This window comes from Teleopsis dalmanni, chromosome 2 (genome assembly GCF_002237135.1).
Source record: "Teleopsis dalmanni isolate 2A chromosome 2, ASM223713v2, whole genome shotgun sequence".
Lineage (NCBI taxonomy): Eukaryota > Metazoa > Arthropoda > Insecta > Diptera > Diopsidae > Teleopsis > Teleopsis dalmanni.
In genome coordinates this window covers 3965813-3985249 of record NC_051847.1, presented here as the reverse complement: position 1 = coordinate 3985249, position 19437 = coordinate 3965813, and the positions used below count along the sequence as shown (strand labels likewise).

The 19437-nt window shown below is 30.5% G+C and overlaps 4 protein-coding genes across 4 annotated transcripts in view; 3 read left to right on the top strand and 1 right to left on the bottom strand.

Moving 5' to 3' along the window:
- Nucleotides 1-699: 699 nt before the first annotated feature.
- Nucleotides 700-2420, bottom strand: LOC119682758 (activator of 90 kDa heat shock protein ATPase homolog 1). Its single transcript, XM_038096260.1, has 4 exons — nucleotides 2106-2420; nucleotides 1409-2039; nucleotides 1220-1355; nucleotides 700-1160 (listed from the first exon to the last, which is right to left on the bottom strand). Exons 1-4 carry the CDS (start codon nucleotides 2251-2253, stop codon nucleotides 1017-1019), a joined length of 1059 nt encoding a protein of 352 aa, XP_037952188.1. The 5' UTR covers nucleotides 2254-2420; the 3' UTR covers nucleotides 700-1016.
- Nucleotides 2421-4013: 1593 nt separating this feature from the next.
- On the top strand, nucleotides 4014-4955 carry LOC119684241 (60S ribosomal protein L18a). Its single transcript, XM_038098246.1, has 2 exons — nucleotides 4014-4118; nucleotides 4376-4955. The coding sequence occupies exons 1-2, from the start codon at nucleotides 4101-4103 to the stop codon at nucleotides 4889-4891; spliced, it is 534 nt and encodes a 177-aa protein (XP_037954174.1). The 5' UTR covers nucleotides 4014-4100; the 3' UTR covers nucleotides 4892-4955.
- Nucleotides 4956-6023: 1068 nt separating this feature from the next.
- LOC119683913 lies at nucleotides 6024-15668 on the top strand. Its single transcript, XM_038097800.1, has 12 exons — nucleotides 6024-6485; nucleotides 6535-6747; nucleotides 6817-7256; nucleotides 7384-8060; nucleotides 8117-8203; nucleotides 8268-8320; nucleotides 11911-12658; nucleotides 12718-13964; nucleotides 14032-14196; nucleotides 14253-14532; nucleotides 14588-15369; nucleotides 15429-15668. The coding sequence occupies exons 1-12, from the start codon at nucleotides 6315-6317 to the stop codon at nucleotides 15666-15668; spliced, it is 5103 nt and encodes a 1700-aa protein (XP_037953728.1). The 5' UTR covers nucleotides 6024-6314.
- Nucleotides 15669-18358: 2690 nt separating this feature from the next.
- Nucleotides 18359-19437, top strand: part of LOC119683896 (serum response factor homolog) — a 5150-nt gene continuing 4071 nt past the window's right edge. Inside the window, exon 1 of the mRNA XM_038097770.1 lies at nucleotides 18359-18421. Coding sequence (XP_037953698.1) covers nucleotides 18359-18421 — 63 coding nt within the window. The remainder of the gene's footprint in view (nucleotides 18422-19437) is intronic.

Sequence of the window (19437 nt, the reverse complement as noted above, 5' to 3'; positions counted from 1 at the left end):
GGAGATATATTAAAGGTAATATCAGACGTGCTCTGTAACTCGATATAATTATAAAGTTTTATGTTTTTGGCAATATTCGAAACAGCTGTATGGTCAGACAAAAATTCAATTAATTAAAATAATATAAAAAGAATTTTTGTTTTAGTTCACTTCTTTTCGAAATCTCTCCACAAAAATGAAATTTAACTTGAAGTGTTTTAAAACACAAAACACAAATTTAAGGTTTACTTAAATTTTAAATTTACTTTTTCCACTAAGGCAACAAAATTAGCCATTAAGAAACTGCAAAAATTTTAAAACATCACCATAAGATGAAGAACATCACCATAAGATGAAGAACATCACCATAAGATGAAGAACATCACCATAAGATGAAGAACATCACCATAAGATGAAGAACATCACCATAAGATGAAGAACATCACCATAAGATGAAAAACATCACACATAAATATTAGGTCGTCTAATCAATTGTTGTCAACTTCATTGAATCATATTCAGTTTTCCACATTTTGTGGGCACTTTTATTTTAAATAAAAAAAAAATCAATTTATAGTGCAACTGAAGAATAATTAAAAGCGGGTATTCTGACCCTTGACATTTTATAACGTCTGAAGATCCCTAACTGTTTTTAGCTTAAATTGTTAATACTGATTCAGAAATTGATTTTAATTTATCCAGGTGAATTAAAAGCGTCTATTTGATACGTTATTCACGATTTGTTGCTCTGTATCATTTAATTTTATCATTTTATTTATAATGTAATTTACCGAATTACATAAAAATATTTATATAAACCACAAAATTATTTTTCATGAAGTATTTCGTCACAAATCTACATGTAATAAATTAAACATTAAAAAAAATTATCTAGTTATTTAAAATTATAAAGTTCAAGCATTTCATTTAAATTAGTTGGGCAGTAAAGCTGTCTCCGACACAATGTACTCTGCACCTTTGTATGCAATAAACTCGCTGAATTTATTCGGTGATCCTTTTCAATATGAGAGGTTTTTTTATAATGAATCCAGGAGCGCAGCACCAAAACCAAACGTTTGTTTAATACTATTCCAATAGTAACGCTGCCAGTTTGTCTTCATTGTATCAAATTCAGAGGCGGGTATACCCGTCTGTTTTAATAATAATTGTGTACAACTCTTCTGTATTAAAATTTAAAAATGAATAAATGTCATTATATATTATAATAATTATTACTAACCGCTTCTTCCAAATTAATCTCTACATTAGAATAATGACCCAAAGGCCATGATTTAAGACGCCATGATTGTTTGATTATTTTTTCTGGAACCAATTCTTCAAATTTACCTTGTACATTTCCGCCGTATAAAATAAATCTAAAAAGTCATGCTATGAAGTTATATTTAAAAGATTAATATTAATTACATACTCTCCGCCTCTGATAGCGTCCACCTTTGCAGGAGCGCGCGTAAATGCAGATACTAGATCTTGTTTTGTAAGCGTATTATAGAGATCAGCGGCATTACAATAGAACTCTATAGTCATTGTTAAAGTTTGAACGTCCAATTTGCAACCAAGCACTTTATCTGTATTATTATGTGTACTTTGATTTTGTGAAGTTTTATTAAAATTTTCCTTAATATTTGAATTTCGTATAGTTTCGTTAACTATTTGCTGTTGTCGTAGATTTTCATCTCCCTTTTTTGGAAGTATAAGATTTTTTGAGTACTGCTCCTTTAGTTCTTTTATATATAAACCTAATTGTGCACGTATACTTTCACGGCCTACATTATACATAAATGTTTTAAGCGTCTCCGACTCATTATTACTCTCATCGATCGAAATAGTAATTTCAATCTCATTTAAATCATTTTCCTCCGAAAGATTTGGTATGGTTATTTTACCTTTGTGAGACTTAGAGCTATTCTGTAATTGACCAGTCCATTTTAATACTAATTCCCATTCATAAAAAAAAATCAATTTTCCTTTGCGATTGTTTGCAGTCGCTTCACCAGCGATTTTATCCACAACATCTATTACACACTCGGTATTATTTTGCTCTGCAATTACATTCACCCATTTATTCAACACATGGTAAAAGAAAATTGTTAGAAGAATTTAAATACCTATTTTAAAATTAGTGAAAAGCTCGAGAATTCGATCTTTACTCCACTGTGTGGCATTCTTCTCTGTCCAATGCCAATTGTTAACATTTGTCGCATCGGGACGCTCTTCCACAATCCAACGCGGGTCTCCTTCTCCCCATTTAGCCATATTAGTAAATAAATAATGTAAAGTACTTAAAAATTTTGTAATTTTATAAAATACAAATAGAAATAAATAAATCACGTTTTAGTGTTACGCATTCAGAGCCCTGCACAGCAAAGCTTCGAGAAAAAACAATTCAGAGAATATTCGAGAACTCTTTTTGGCATCGAATTGACAGAAGCCACAGGATGTTACGAAAATGTCTGATTTTAGTTACAGGTTATATATTAATACATTATACACTATTAATAAAATAATATTTTTGTTATATGATGATAATAAGAAACTCGTTTTCATTCAATTATAAAAAGTGCTGGTATTTTATGTCTTATGTTGTTTTTATAATTAAAAATAAAATAAAACGCTATTTATAATTTTTTCAAAGTTAGGACGTGTGCGAGTTAGGGTAAGTTGCGTTCTAAATGAGGGAAATTCTAAGCTGTGCCGATAATGTAGTGATGTGTCCATACATGTTGATAAACGGCTAAATGTGTGCAGTGCAAAAATCCCAAAAAATCTCCCATTTGGTTTAGCATCAACTTAGCCAACTCGCACACCTCCTTAATATAATAATTTTAAAGAGAAGGCAAAATGAACTGAATATATTAATAATATATATATTACATGTATAAATAATTCAAATTTTACTTTTAATTTTACAAAACAACAAAGAGTACTATCATTCCTTTATAATTTAAAGAATGCATATGATTAATTTTTATGATTGATATATACAATCAACAAAATTACGCCAGTAACTAATTTCTTCAATAATGCCGTGTGCAAGTTCAAATAAATTGAAGTAAAGTAAATTGAAATTTCCTAGGGATTTATTTATTTATTAACTACACTTTTTTTATTATTTTTGGTTAAACATCTTATAAAATTTTCACAATAGTAACACCTAACTTACCTAATTTTTATCTAATTTACCCGACTCGAATTTCTGGTAAATACCAACATTCACTGCCAAACCGACATAATTTGCTATTTCCCTCAATTTACTCCAACTCGCACACGACCTATATATATAAACTTTAAATAACATAAATATTTCTTTCCAAGTTAACATATATCCAAATTTATTTTGCTAAATATAATAATCAGAGTAAGCTCATTTTAAGAATAATTTTAAATTTGATATAGCTCATATGAGTTGAAAAAAAATGAAATTAAGTCTGGTTGAAACAATTTGTGATCGCTTTTAAAATATGTTAATGTTTTTTAACATATGTTTTTTATTAAGATATGTACAAAATGAAATATAAAAATTGTGAACACTAAAAATTAATAGTAAATTAAAAAAAATTAGGGTCAACATAATAAAACCAATAAATCTCCATATCGTGTTTAAAGTTTAAACGAACTTCAATTAATTTTCAACTTTAAGTGTTTATAAAGCAGCAAAACCAAAAATTCAAGCCTTTAAAATATTTTTCTGAATTTAAATGAATAAATTTTTTTCAAAAAAATCACAATTTTTTTCTCAATTGTTTTTTTGTATTTGCAATTTATTGTTTTAATTCACGTGTTTAACTTTGTTTTTATATATTAAGTTTTGTACGAAAATGAGTTTAATATGAGATTTTATGAATATTTAAGTAATTTACAAAAATAAAATCTTATTGTAAATTCTTCAAATATATATGTTGTTATAATAAAAAAAATTTTATATAACGAAAACTATGAGGAACTTAAACATATCATATATCAGAATTAGTATTTTTGAGATTCGTTGATACCCTTTTATAGCTTTCCGAACACTTTTCATTTACACTTCAGTGGTATAAGACCATGTTTCAACTTGACAGATTCTTTTTCTATCCGGTTCCTTTTCGTGAACGCCAGCCAAAATGAAAGCAAAGGGACAGGTAAAAAACTCTTTGGAATTTGTTAAAAGTTATTGTAAATTACTCCAAAAATTTGTCGCGAAGTATTTTTATGTTGATTGAAAAGTTGAGGTACATGTTTAATGAATAAACAACCATGTTCCAGTTGATTTGTGTGATAAAATAGTGGTTAAGTGTTAGTTCATTTCTTTAGTATAAAAAACAAATTTTTGGAATAATTTTATATAATAGTTATCTGCGACCGTTTTGCTTAACATTATGTATTTGATTTGTTGCAGTTGAAGGAATATGAAGTCATTGGCCGCAAATTGCCAACGGAGAAGGAACCACAAACTCCTCTTTATAAGATGAGAATATTTGCGCCTGACAATATTGTTGCAAAGTCGCGTTTCTGGTATTTCTTGCGTCAACTAAAAAAGTTTAAGAAGACAACTGGAGAAATAGTGTCATTGAAGCAAGTATACGAAACTTCGCCTATTAAAATTAAGAACTTTGGTATTTGGCTTCGTTATGATTCTCGTTCTGGTACACATAACATGTACCGCGAATATCGTGACCTAACAGTTGGAGGAGCTGTTACACAGTGTTATCGTGATATGGGTGCTCGTCATCGTGCTCGTGCCCATTCCATTCAAATTATTAAAGTGGAGGCTATCCCTGCCAGTAAAACACGCCGGACTCATGTTAAACAGTTCCATGATTCAAAAATCAAATTCCCTCTTGTGCAAAGAGTCCACCACAAGGGCAACAGAAAAATCTTCTCTTACAGGAAACCAAGAACCTATTTCTTGTAAATATTCTGTGACTAACACAATTTTCGTAAATAAAGATTTAAAGTTTTGAAAATTATAAATAAAATTTATAAAGTTTTTTTTTATAATTTATATATTCTTTAGCAAATTATAAGCAAATTTGATTAATAAGTTAAATATAAGATAATTAAAATAATCAAATTAAGTGCTGTCATCTTCGAATAATATCCTTTGTGAGTCTTATGTCCCTGGGATCTAAGACAAGCTTAAGTTGATACTTAAGTTGAATGTAAATGTGTAATTTCTGTATTTTTTAGTCGGTAGCATGGCTCATATCAGAGGTTTTAATTTCCTTGTGGACTTATTGTCAATATTTATATTGCGGCAGCACTTAAAGCAGGTTTAATTTTCTGATTTATATTGAATAACGAATATTTTTTAACAATTTATTTTTGTCTTTCAACTATAGCTGTGCATTCAAAGGAAATAGAGTGTATTTCAATGTTAGAATATCTACAGAAGTATATAAGTTTAAACTTATTGTTATAATGGTTTCTTATCAGAACTGGGATAAAATCTGATAGTGATTGGGTATAACATAGAGTTTTTTCTTCATAAATTCTTCGCTTTAAAAATTTTTTAAAGTGAGTAAATGGTTCAGTAGTACAGTTGGTGACATTATCTGACAGACCTGTTTATTTTGATACAGCGTATTATCAAACCATAATCAGGAAGCTGAACCAGCAGCTATGCACTTGATGAGTGTTAATGGGACTTGTTTTTATAGAATAATTTTTAGTTTTATCTAGCTTTTTATTAAGTTGTTTATAATTAAAAGATCACACCAACAAACCACATTTAATTATGAAATTTACAAATTTAATTAATTGATTTATATTTCAATATAAAAGTTTTTAATATCTAATTTAGTTTTGATATAAATGTAAATACTATAAAACAGGATTGGGGACTTCTTAATAATAATTTATCTGTTTATTATAGAAAACTTAATTGATAGTTTTAATTCCCATTTAATATACAATTCATTGAATAATATTACAGTGTTGAATGCAATATTATTTTATGTAATGTAATATAAATTATATTTTTTATTCAAATAAATTAAAATTGTTTGTTTTTATTTTTCTATGTTTTTTCTATAATTTTAATTTATTTCATTAACCATTTTGTTGTTGGTAACTGTAAGTGCATATAATTCCGAGCTCTTCAAATATCGCAAGATTGTTGTCTAATATAATTATATATGGATAATCACACAAATATTTATGTAGGCAGAATATACATATTCAATGTTTTTATGTCTGAATCAAAATATGTGCAAATAATAACAAACGTCAAAAAGTCTGCATCAAAAAGGTGGCATCACTAAAATATGTAGAGAAACTGAATTTTTATAAACAAATGTGTGCTATTTCTTAGATTTTGGGGAATTAAAACGTTTGATATGAATATTGAAGAAAATCGTTTGCGCTCTTTTCATGGCTGGCCTTCTCATATGCCAGTGATGGAATTAGCTCATAATGGTTTCTATTCGAAGATGTCAACGAGTGGGTTTTACGTTGAATGCAATTGGTGTCACAGTGATATGGATTGCCACAATATCCGTTCAACAGAGGTGTGTTGAAGATAAATACGTTAATATTGTTACTGATATTATATTACAGGTAGAAGAAATCCATAGATTATTAGACCCACATTGCGACTTTTTGTGTAATTATGAAAGTTGCAATAACGTGTCAATTGAAGGCGCTGCTGGTCAGAGTCGAAGTAATTCAAATTGTTCAAATACTGTTACGTCAGAACAGTATTCAGATACAGCACAACGTCCAGATTTATTAATAGAAGCTAATCGTTTAGCTACGTTTACGAATTGGCCTGTATGTAATTGTGTTTATATATTGGTGCTTTTTACTTATGTACATATTGTGTTATATATAATTTCGCAGAATCCAAACATTTCTCCGGAATCTTTGGCAAAGGCAGGGTTTTTCTACCTGAACCGGTCTGATGAGGTTAAATGTGCTTGGTGCAAAGGAGTCATTGCTAGGTGGGAAAAGCAAGATAATGCCTTTCAGGAGCATAAACGATTTTTTCCCAATTGTCCCAGAGTTCAGTTGGGTCCATTAATAGAAATGACCAACGATGGCATACGAGATCTAGGAATTCAACAAATTTCACCGCCTAAAATGCCTAAGTTTTCGTCATTGGATACACGTTTACGCACATATACAAACTGGCCAATTAGAGATGTGCAGAAACCTGAGTCCTTAGCACAAGCTGGTCTTTACTATCAAAATGTAGATGATCAAGTACGTTGCTTTCACTGTAATATTGGCTTAAGATCATGGCAAAAAGAGGATGATCCTTGGTTTGAGCACGCCAAATGGTAAGCAAATTTAGATTAATAATTGTTATATATGTAGTTCTGCAAAACAACCAACGTTAAATTGTGTAAATAAAATTAAATTAATTTAAATTTCATTTTAAAACTTAGTAATTATCTTTTTTAATAGGTATCCACAATGTCAGTTTGTTAAATTAGTAAAAGGAGTAAATTATGTCCAAAGTGTTCAAAATATTACGAAGCAAACCTCACAATTGCAACATCAAGCAAGTTCTTCTGTTATGAGTATTGATGAAGCAATGAAAACGTCGCCTGTGTTGCAAGCATTACAAATGGGTATTGATATTGTATCTATTCGAAATGCCACTCAGAAACATCTTACACTGACTGGTAGACCCTTCGACCTTGTTGAAGATCTGGTAAAAGTTATTTTCGATGAAAGAAAGTACGAAGACTCAAGCGAACATGATGAAAACGAAGGAGCTGGAGCATCGATCGTGAAAGAAGTTTCACGCATTATAAACAGCATATTTGGGGATGTAGATAACTCAGGAGCTTCGAGTTCTGCAGAAACTAATATATGTCAATTGCCCATGTCTTCTGGTACTACAACGGCAAATGCAAATATAATCTCTAATGTCTCAAGTGCAGATACTTCCAATGACGTAAAAACTGAAGACACTTCCAATAACGATTGTAAAAATAATATTGCAACGGTATCAGACACCGTAACATGTAATAGCATGTCACTTGAAGAAGAAAATCGAAAACTAAAAGACGCACGTTTATGTAAAGTTTGCCTAGATGACGAAGTTGGTGTTGTATTTTTACCATGTGGTCATTTGGGTGAGTAAGAATATAATTAAATTAAAAATAAAATCTCTTAATTGATTTCATTGTAGTTACTTGCGTTCAATGTGCACCAAGTGTAAATCATTGCCCAATGTGCCGTACTGAAATAAAAGGCTTTGTTCGAACTTTTCTCTCCTAGGTGTGATTTTAATAGTTATTATTGAATCTATGTATATTTTAATTATAAATTACTTATTTTAGTTAACTGTGATCAATGGGCTAATGATAGTATTAATTGTCCGATATATATTGAAGTTTGTAAGGATGCTCACCTTTAACAACTTATAATTCTTAATAACAGTTTAGTATTAATTTATTGCAAATAGTCGAATTAAAATGAATAATTTCTAAAGTGAAATTGTTTATTCAATTCTCAAATTGACAAATTGTCTTTGCATTGTAAAAATATATAACTTATAACTTTTGCGTCGTAGGTATCATAGGGTTTTAATATTTGTATCAAAGTTATGTTATTATTTTTGTTGTATAAATATTTATAAGCTATTCTAAAGAGAAAAAAATCTATAAATTTTTCAAATTATTTCAAAGTTTGTATTTTATTCATTTGGTAGTTCCTTTTCTTGTGAAGTTTGTTATTTTTTTCTTTATAATATATATATATATAAATAAATTTAAAAATATTACTAACACATATGTTTCCATTTTATTAATTTTGTAAACGATACGATATTTCCATTATTGCTCTTTTATCGGCTAAATTCACAAAACAATTTGTTTATGTTATTTCAGTTGAAAAACATTACATAGTCAGTAAGTTGAAGTTCTTCGCTTTTGATAGCTAAATCATTCTTGTCTGATGATATGGTTCAGTTCGGAAATAAATCGTCGACGGGCATACTCTGCCGCTTAGGGCAGTAAGTTCTAGAATGTAGTCAACACTGTTCCCATGACACTTTTCAAGTTTGAGATAGTTTTTCTTCCCGCAGCTCTCAATCGTTATTGATTTGTCGACAATTGTCTTATTTTAATTTAATCCCTCAGCTCTCGGCAACTGCTCTTATCGGTGATATTACTGCCTTAGAGTTTTGCATTGCTAAAAGAAAATTGATCTAGAGATCTTGATCCATGATATCTTGTTAACAAGCTCAAATACCTCATTCTGAATCACAATTGACTATAGTTGCTTTAAACGAAACCTCGACCTAGGTTTCAGTTTTCTTACACCTAGTAGAGAAGACTTTATTCCAGTTAGAGTTGTAGACATGGTAGACATCTACACTGATGGGTTCAAAATAGACGAAAGCGTTATCAGTGGCATATTTTCTTAAAAATTGGGTTTCAACATCATGCTCCGACCATCAAACCAATTCCCGGACCGCTAAGTTAATATCAAATCTTCGTTAATAGTTCGAAAATTCTAGGCTAATGAGGTCTATAATTGTCAAATTCACATGGGATATCTTCGTTTACTCTATGACAGATCAGCGGGCTCGCACTCTGCTTACTGACATTCGGATATTGGTATTCTAATTGCGGCGGTTAAGCTGACAATAAAAGAAAAATATCTGAGTATAGCTAAAATAAACCTGACCAGATGAAAATTTTTGCCACATTTCAAAATTTATTTGGTACAAATTAATCAAAAAACTTAACAATCAGCTAAATTGAAACATGCTCCGTACTACGGTATCGCTCCCGACACGTCACTGTTTACTATAAATACATGATATGAGATTTCATCTATCCTATATCCATCCTTGTGGCTCTAAAAAGGAGGAGTAATCTATGGTTTACATTTTTTGCTAATACTCATATTTACTAAAAAAATATTAAAAATTTTTGTGAAATTATGGCAAGATTTTCGAGGTCCTTATGATCTGTATATGAATAACGTGAATCCGTGATATCACAACGGTTCATTATTTGAGCTCAAGTGGTCTTTCGTGTACAATGCCAAATATAAATATAAAAATATAATTTAATATAAATATAAATATAATTTATTTTGTAATTGATATATTATATATATTTAATACTTGTGATATACATATATGTCCATATGTATAAATTATAAGAATAATAACAGCAATTGCAGCAATTTATCTTTCTTTTTAGTGAACTTTAAATTTAGTTACATTCATATTTCGTCACACTTGCAGTCATATAATAAAACAGCCATAAAATAGAAAGAATCACAAGAGAAGAAGCAGTAGTAGTGATCAATTTTACTTCTCAGTGAGCTTAGTATATATTTACATTTATATTTCGTCACACATTTATAAATATATGTAAATTACAACAATAATAGAAAGAATAGTAAGAATAGAAATGGTATCGTGATTTACTTTATTACGGCAGAAATACCTCTAAAAAGGCAACAATAATAGAAAGAATGGTAAGAGTAGTAGTGATAGTCAATCTATCACTCATTATTCATACTAATTTCAGAAAAAATTTAAGAACAAATAAAAATTTTAAAATTTGCTGAAAAGAGAAATATTTTCTACAGAAAAGCTGCTAAAAAGCAGTTTGAATTAGTAAGCCAGCCAGATGTCGATCTTAATCCACGATTAAAACATCTCGATCATAAAATTTCTTGGAGCCTTGCCATATCAAAATAAATTCCAAAATATCGTAGCTGCCCAACACACATCACTCTTTCTCTGTTTATTCAATCGAAAAACAGGTGCCAGCAATATCGTTTCTCAGTATTTAAGCAAAGCCTGTCGTGGTTGGTTGTGTTGGCGATTTCGATTTTATTAATTTACGAAGATAAATTTTTAATAAGAAATTGTGTAAACAGATAAGTTATTAATAATTAGTTGAACTGCATATATCGGGAAAAGTTATTAAAAAATTACTTACTAAGTACATCGAGACTAAGTATAGCAAAGCCGCGATGCTATGCTCTGAATGTATTTCAATATAAATATAAAGTGAGTTGGTCGGTGATTACTCAAACACTCAATCGCCAGCGATTAAAGATGTGTACATACACAAAAATGTTTGAAGTGAGCAAGAAAATTAGCCAAGAAAATATTTCAGATCTATAAATTTCAATATTTATTTTAGAGTTTCTGCTTCTGTTCGGTTTTGTTGTACCTGCTGTTACCATAGCAATAACAAATTATAAACATTTGCATATTAATTGAGTAAAACGTAAAACGATAATTTTACGATAATTTGCAATTAAAACTAAATTGTAGTATTTTAAATAATTAAAAGAAAGTGAGATAATAAATGTTTGGGTTCATTAACTTCTTTTAAATTGGATCGTAAGTGAAGCGCATTCATTTTAAACCGGTTAAAAATTACAAATTTTTACTGATAACATAAAATTGCGTTAAACGCTTACTAAAATTATTTGAAAAGATAAAGATGCATATATCTTAAATGGAAAAGAATTCAAAGAGACATCTCTCTTGGTGAAACGATCTGAATCACGTAATATTCACGTACTCCGAAAAGAAAAAAATGAAAACCGATTAGAACGTTTGACCATCAATAATCGAATTATCTAAGATTTCGGTTTTAATATCCATAAGAGAGTTTTCTTATTTCAGTTCTAAGATTTGGAACTCGTTTCACATGTTTTCGCTAAACGTTTTGACCTTTTGGTCGCCAACAAAATCTTTTCTATCACCTACGCGGTAATTGCACTTCAGTGCACTTCATTAGGACCGTCCAATTGACATATGTATATATAAATGTAACAACTATTAAATCACCATAAACATCAAAGATAATGTAATAGTAGAAAAAAATAATATGAACTGCTTAATATAAAATTGGTTACTCTTCTTGCACCACTTAAAATATATTTCATTGAACGTAATATATAATATAATAATTATTTCATTTAAATCTGTTCATAGTAATATAGGACATTATGGAATCCGAAGATTGCACTTGTACGGCTTTATCCATAGAGAATGGAAAGTTAGGACATTTCTCAGAAAATGTTGCGCCTGGTTTTAGTCGCAACAGGAGTACATATAGCAGCTTACCGATTCACATCAATCATCGCAGAAAGGACATTGATGTTGAAACAAGTAAAGAATACAGAGAAACTCAAAAACAAAAGCATTCACTTAATGAAGAACTTTCGTTACATGACTATTTAGTTGATTTAAATAACGATCATACTTTCGGCTTGTCAACAAGTCTTTCGACAGAATCTTTAAAGAATGCTTGCAGCTATTCTGATGAAGAAAGCGACAAGAACTTTAATATAAGTCAAAATATTTCGCCAAAAACATTAACCCACGAATCACATACCCAACTATGTTTCAGTAATGATACTGAAACTCAAGAACACGAAATATTTCCTGTCAATTTTGTAGAGCATCAGGATAAAACAGAAACAACAAGTACTATATTAGACTGTCTCTTAGATCTGGATAACTATTTGGATGAACTGGATAATGAAAGTTTAGTCAATTTTGATAATGAAAACTTTCAAGCAAAAAGTTCTGTGCTACAACGTTTGAATAGTCGTAGAAGTACTCTGCCTCTAAAATGGAAAAAAGATTTATATGTGGATGAAAAAAATAAAGAATCAAACTCTCGATTTAGTCGTCTAAATAAATTGAGAAAGACGTTGAGTTGCAATATCGGTACTAATGAGTCAGGTTAGCTTTGTTATTTATATAAATATTTTCATTTAAAATATTAAGTTTCATTTTCTTAGGTTACTCACTATTTTCTAACAGTTCTGTAGCTGCCCACTCTGATTTGGAAATTTTTATCGATAAGTCGTCACAATCAGACTGTAATTCGCATTCATCAACAACATTCAATGATAATGAAAGCCAAAAAGTTAAAAATAATATGTCATATTATAATAATAGAGCTGATCTTAAAGATTTAAAAGTAAATTTAACTGCAAAAAATGACCTGAGACGTTGTTTCTCCCAAAACTGCTTACAAGACAATACTCTGTATATAAATCCAAATGAAATGCTTACGGAAGATAATATATTTCAAAACTTGTTAGCTCAACAAGAACGTAGTAGTACGTTTGAAAATCGCCCTAGACAGATAGGTAGACGTGGTGAAGGCCAACCATGCATTCTACCAATGAGGTCAGACTCACTTGATAATATTAATATGACCACATATATCAGTTGTAATCAACGACCGTTAAGTGCACCTACACCATCTAACGTTTCAAACTTTTCTGAAAATACACAAATATATAATGTCGATAACGCTGGAGTCTTTGTTGGATCTGACGAGAGTTCTCTTCCATCAACATCACATAACGAAAGTCATGTTTCTCTCGCTTCAAGTTCTGATTGTAGTTTTATAGAAGTATCTGCAAATCCTGACATAGTCGGTAATCTTGCTATAAATGAAAGTATAGGAAGTGGTACTGCAGAAACTCAAACTGAAAATCATTCGACCTTGCCCGGAGATTGTAATAACGAATGGCCGCATGGAGTTAGTAGAGCCTTAGCTCTAACATCTTGTACATTAGGATTATTCAACATTTGTCGATTTGCTGGTCTCACAATTAACTATGGAGGAAATTTTTTAATTCAATTTTTTCTTCTTTCAATAATATTTGGAATCCCTTTATTATGGCTTCAAATGTGTTTAGGATCTAAAATACGTTGCGGACCAATTTCGATGTGGAAAATAAGTCCAATATGCAAAGGAATTGGTGTTACTGTAGTTTTAATTCAATGTGTAATTGCTATATACTCATCTGTGGTAATAGCTTGGACTTTAGTTTATGTTCGAGACTCATTTCTGGGAAATGAGAATTCGTCGTATCCTTGGGAGAATGCAATAAATATAAATAGAAATAAATTATCAGTGTCAAATAATCTCACTGAGTCCGTGGCTGATTATTTTAATATAATAGTTTTAGGGCGCTTCAAACATTTTCGGGATTTGGACAGTACTGATACAAAGTTTCACCTTAATGATCGCGTATGTATAATTAAATATTCTAATAACATATATATATATATATATATATTTTTTACATATCATACAGTTGGTTACTTTTCTAACTTTATTGTGGATCGCCGTAATTTTAGTCCTTTGTAAAGGTTTTAAATCTCTTGGATATGCAATATTTGGACTTATTCTAGTGCCGTTTTTAGGTCTAATAGTTTTAACTTGCAAAATTATATTTTTAATCAATCCATCAAAAATTCAGGTACGTATAAAGAAAATATTAATAATTACAGGAAATTATTATGAATTAATATATAGAACATATTATCTCTTAACGACCTTGACGATTTCTTAGTCAATTCGAAAGCGTGGACCGCAGCGGCGCAAGAAGTTTTTTTAACATGGGGACTATTTGGAGCATCAGTCATTGCTTTTTCGAGCAGAAATAATAAAAACAATACCAAAACATCACTCCGTACAGATGCTATAGTCACGGTGCTGTTAACTTTATTAGGGCTTTCGATTGCGGCACTGCTGGGACTATGTACTATCCAAGTTTTGAATCAATATTCATATGTGTATGTGCCAGGATCATTTGGTAAAAATATAATTTTACAAACTTTGAATAGTAATGCAGTGCTATATACTTTCAGAGCATCCAGAAATTTATACAGCTGTTTATTCGATTGATGTTAATTTAAATACAAACGTTTTGTCTTATCCTTCCAAATGGATTCCGCATTGCTCTGGTTTTATAGGAGAAGCATATCGCAAAATTACAATTGGACAACGTGAAAGTGGGTATCAAGTACTACGTTTCATAACGGAACTCTTTCCAGCCGTAGTAGCATTGAAAAAAGCAACAATGTTTTGGTTTTGGAGTTTTGCTGCTTTCACAACGTTCTTTCTGTTTGGACTTGTGCAATTATGTGCTGTATGGAAACCTATATCATTAGCCTTAGGAAATACAACCACTTCTGTTATATTGAGTTGCATAGTGGGTTTATTACTTACTTTACCATTTACAAGTGAATTTGGTATTCATGCTCTTTATTATTTTGATTTACTGTTGGGAGGCTCTTGGATTTTGCCAATCTTATGGGCTATCGAAATTTTTGGTGTGTTTTTAATAAGAGGACGACCATATAACGGAGATGATCTTGTAAATGATTTAAAAATGTCACAGTCAGTTTCTGCATTCTTAGCTTTATCGTGGAACGTATTGCTACCAATCGGCCTAATCGCACTATCAGTTATTGATTACAAAGTATCAATGTCGAATGAGTTTTACTATTGGCGGGGCAAATCATATTTCAGTTTTTGGGTAAGGAAAGTTGGGAGTCTAGTACAAGTAGGACTTTTACTTTTAACGCCATTAATTGCTATTTGTCAAATATGCAGATACTTAACTAAAGGTCCACCAGATATTCTTGATGTAAGTAAAATATTAAATTAACATTTAGTGGATAAATTAATATAGAATAACTTTTACAGAGAATTCAGTTATTATATCGTCCAGATGAAAATCTTACGCATAGAAGATTTGTGAGCAGCAATAGCGGTCATGTTGAAAATGGATGTTATAATACAAGAACTAATGTTGACTTATCAGTTAACCGTATACAGGATGATGCACCCCCAAAATATACACCACCACCCTCTTATACTACCGCAACAGGTGCTCGGTTGGCAAAGTATTTACGTCGAAGTATAAGACGTAGCGTACGACGGTAAGGAAATTTACATTCAAACTAACATAGCAATTTAACATGAATATAATGTATTTTAAAAAGGATACTTGGTGAATCAACTGTATCTAGACCTACACTAACCGTTAATTCTGAAGATGCTTCACAATCGCCCCCGGAGTACTCAACTGTGCATAGTAATAATTCAAGCAATATAAGCGGCAGTATACAATCTACTGAAGTTGTGGAAACAGAGCAAATACAACTATCCGATAATATTATTGATTTCTCTATACCGAGAGTTCAAAAAGATGAAAGCGAAATTCAAATCGACAGAATCACACCCAATTCGCTTAATTTAGAAAGAAATAGAACGAATAGGCGCCCATTCACTGCTGAAGATGTTGTTACAGTCTTAAGATCATCAACAAGATTTTGCCGAGAAAGAAATATACCTTCAGCATACAATTTTGGGGAGAGAGAAATACAAAGTAATAATTCCTTTCAATCTATTGAAAACTTAATTTTAAATGTAGAACCGGTAGGACATAGTGCAGCAGTTTGCGTATATAACAATGAAGAAAATCAGAAAAGTAATAAGCTAGATAATATGTCTGTGATTTAGTATAAACTTCGGGATAAGTTTAAAATATTTAAATCTGCCATTAATAATGGCAGATGCCATTAATAATCATTAAAATTAAAGTAAATGGCTTAGTACTGAAAATGTTACGAATCGCTCGTCCTAACCTCGTGTGTAAATGTATGACCAAAATACGTTTGTAAAGGTCAAAACCGATTGTAAAACTTTTTGAATTTTGCAATGTGATGCAAAAAGATAAGAGACTATTCGATCCATTTGTTATTGTTACTTCCGCTATAATATTAATTAATTATATTAAGGATAAATAAATATAAATTTGAAAGACATTAGCAACTTTTTTAATTTTATTATATTTCAAGCAAAAAGTCGTGACAACAAAATTCTAAATATTGATGAATAAGATTTGAATTAAAAAAATATTCCGATGATTTCTTGATCAGACTTCTTATACATTTGTAGTTTATACAAAAAAATAATCATAATTCTTAAATTAATGCGTGCAAGCGTTTTCAATAAAAAAAGTGAAACTCCAATGTTACGCACAGTAAATACAAAAGAGAAAATAAATGACTGAGCGAAAATCGCTTTACATTTGACTAGAGGTTCATTCGACTAAACTGAACCATAATTTCATACAAAGCGTGCAAATACAATCAAAGTCACGATTGCCGTTTTATATGGGCAAATGGTTCAGTAAAAAAACTGAACCGCGCATAGTAAAAGAGTAAATCAATGCATGAGAGTTTCTTACTCTTATGTAGAGGTTGGAAATAAACCAAAAACAAAGTCATTATTGCAATTTTATACTAGCAAATGGTAAAAGTAAATAAAAAAATTAAAGAAATTTGAAGTGCAAAACAATATTTAGATTTGATTCAAATATCTTTTTTTAAACGATCTTCTGAAGAAAAGGTTTTAATTCATAAAATGAATAGACCAACTCCAGATATGAAGAATTTAGTACCTGATGTAAAAATGTCGTTAAGCTTCTAATGGAGTATGGAATAAAAAATAATAATAATATATATGTATACTTCTTTGTGCAAGACTATCTATGGTTGATGGCCACACCCAGATATTTCGTAATATTATCTGATTAAGTGCATCGATTTAATTTTTGGTTTAATGTATTTAAAACGCATAAGCTCAATCTCATAATAGAACTTCATGATATTTATGCCAATGGTTACTACTAGTAAGTATATAATATGCTGTACTTGCTAAAAAATAAAGATTTAAAGGTTATTCCTTTATCTGTAGCAAAATCAGTAGATCAGAATCGAGGAAATCCTACATTCATCCATTGTCAATCAATTTAAAACTAGGATCATGTTACTTTTCTATTAAATTTATGATAATTTTTATATTATTTACTGGAGTCTCGTAACTTCACGCGGTCTTTTAATAAATGTGAGAATATCGGCATAAATTTTTGTCAATAATAAAAAATTCGTGATTGTTCGGTTTGACAACTATGAAATAAAGTTAACCCATATTGGTTGGTCTGTCAAATGTTTAAAAAAATTCGCTATTTTATTCGTCTATTTTAAAAATGGACAAGCCTTCCCTTAGTATTAGCTTATTAATAATACATATACTTTATAGAATCTTCAACACCTTCTAGATATATCTTTTCAAGATACGAGTGTCAAAGTATCATATTGTGGTTCATTATGTAAAGCAAGAGTGAAGTTAGCCCTAAGCGCAGCCAGGAGAAGATCTGATGAATTTTTTTATATAGAAACTGGTTTAAAAACTGCACTCGGCTGCCTACACTTCATCTATCACCTATACATATATTACAACAATAATAAAAAGCAAAAATATCAGCAATAGTACTGTAATGTGATGTTGAACCTTTTCCGAGTTAGTGCATCTGGGCACATTTACTCTTTGATAGCTTGGGAGTTTCTGCAGAGTCCCACCCATCTCACTGACTAATTTGAGTATACCTCATAGTCTTCGTGATTATTCAATGAGTGATCTAAGATCTGCGTACCGCCCCGTGCGGTTAGTGATTACTCTGAGATTAGATAGTGCCAAGTAGTATACGTACCGATATGTTTGCTTCTTCAATCAACTCGATATTTACTTCATACATGCACAAACTCCTACATAACCACAACAACAGAATGTTAGACGTTAACAGCGGCAGCGAAGGAATAGCAGAAAGTTGGAAATGTGCTGTTAAAAGCGTGAGTGACATAAAAATTTTCTGTAAAAAATCACACCAAAAATATGTTCGATGTTAAAATATGCTTGTGATGTCAGTAAACCAAATTATTAATTGTGATATTGATTTCATAAATTTCGTACACATAAGTATACATGCATATGTAGTTCGAATTGATGGATGATTCACTTTAGTACTTTGAAGTTTAACATCCATGAAATAATAGAATTACCAACCACTTTTGACGTGATGGCAACAAGGCTATGCTAACATGAAAGTGTGGAAGAACTTCTTTGAAAACTGGAGGAAGTTAATTTGCGGCTGAAATTCATTAAGTTCTCTCTTAAACAAATTAAAGCATATTGTCGTAACACAGATAACAGAGACAAAAGTAAAAGTTTACCTCTAATATAAATACAAACGGGGAAATAATAAGCCTCTGTTGGAGCGTTATTTATTAAAATATATTATAAAATATATGAATTATATAAAATATAAAAATTATAATCAAACATAAACATGGGATGTCCACACTCACCAAAATCTGCATTATCCTTCCATGCACTCTACCACTTGAAAAGTTAAGTTTAGCTCTGTTAAAAATGCAGTAACGATAAGCAACTTAATTACATTAAAGGATTTAAAGTCACTAATCTGAAATTATAAATAAATCCCACACATATCTCGTTTGTCAACAAACTTCATATGATAAAGTTTTATTTTCCTGCAAGTGCCACTTTATCAAAATCATCCGGAATGTGACTAGAAAAAGTTTTGTTTAGGCATAATCTACTCAGTATTAAGTCTCAACTGCTTTGTGCTTTATTCCTTTAATCGGTCGGGTATTAACTTGTCATTATTGACTGCACTAGCTACAAACACAAAATTTTGGATCATCATCATTGCAATGCTGTCCTTTATTCTACTACTATATTTAATGAATATCTGTTATTTGTAAAACGTAGGCGTCTCACTCTCTGCTATAATCTGTACACTGATTTTTAATTTCGTCTTAACTTCTAGTTCTCTTTGACATCA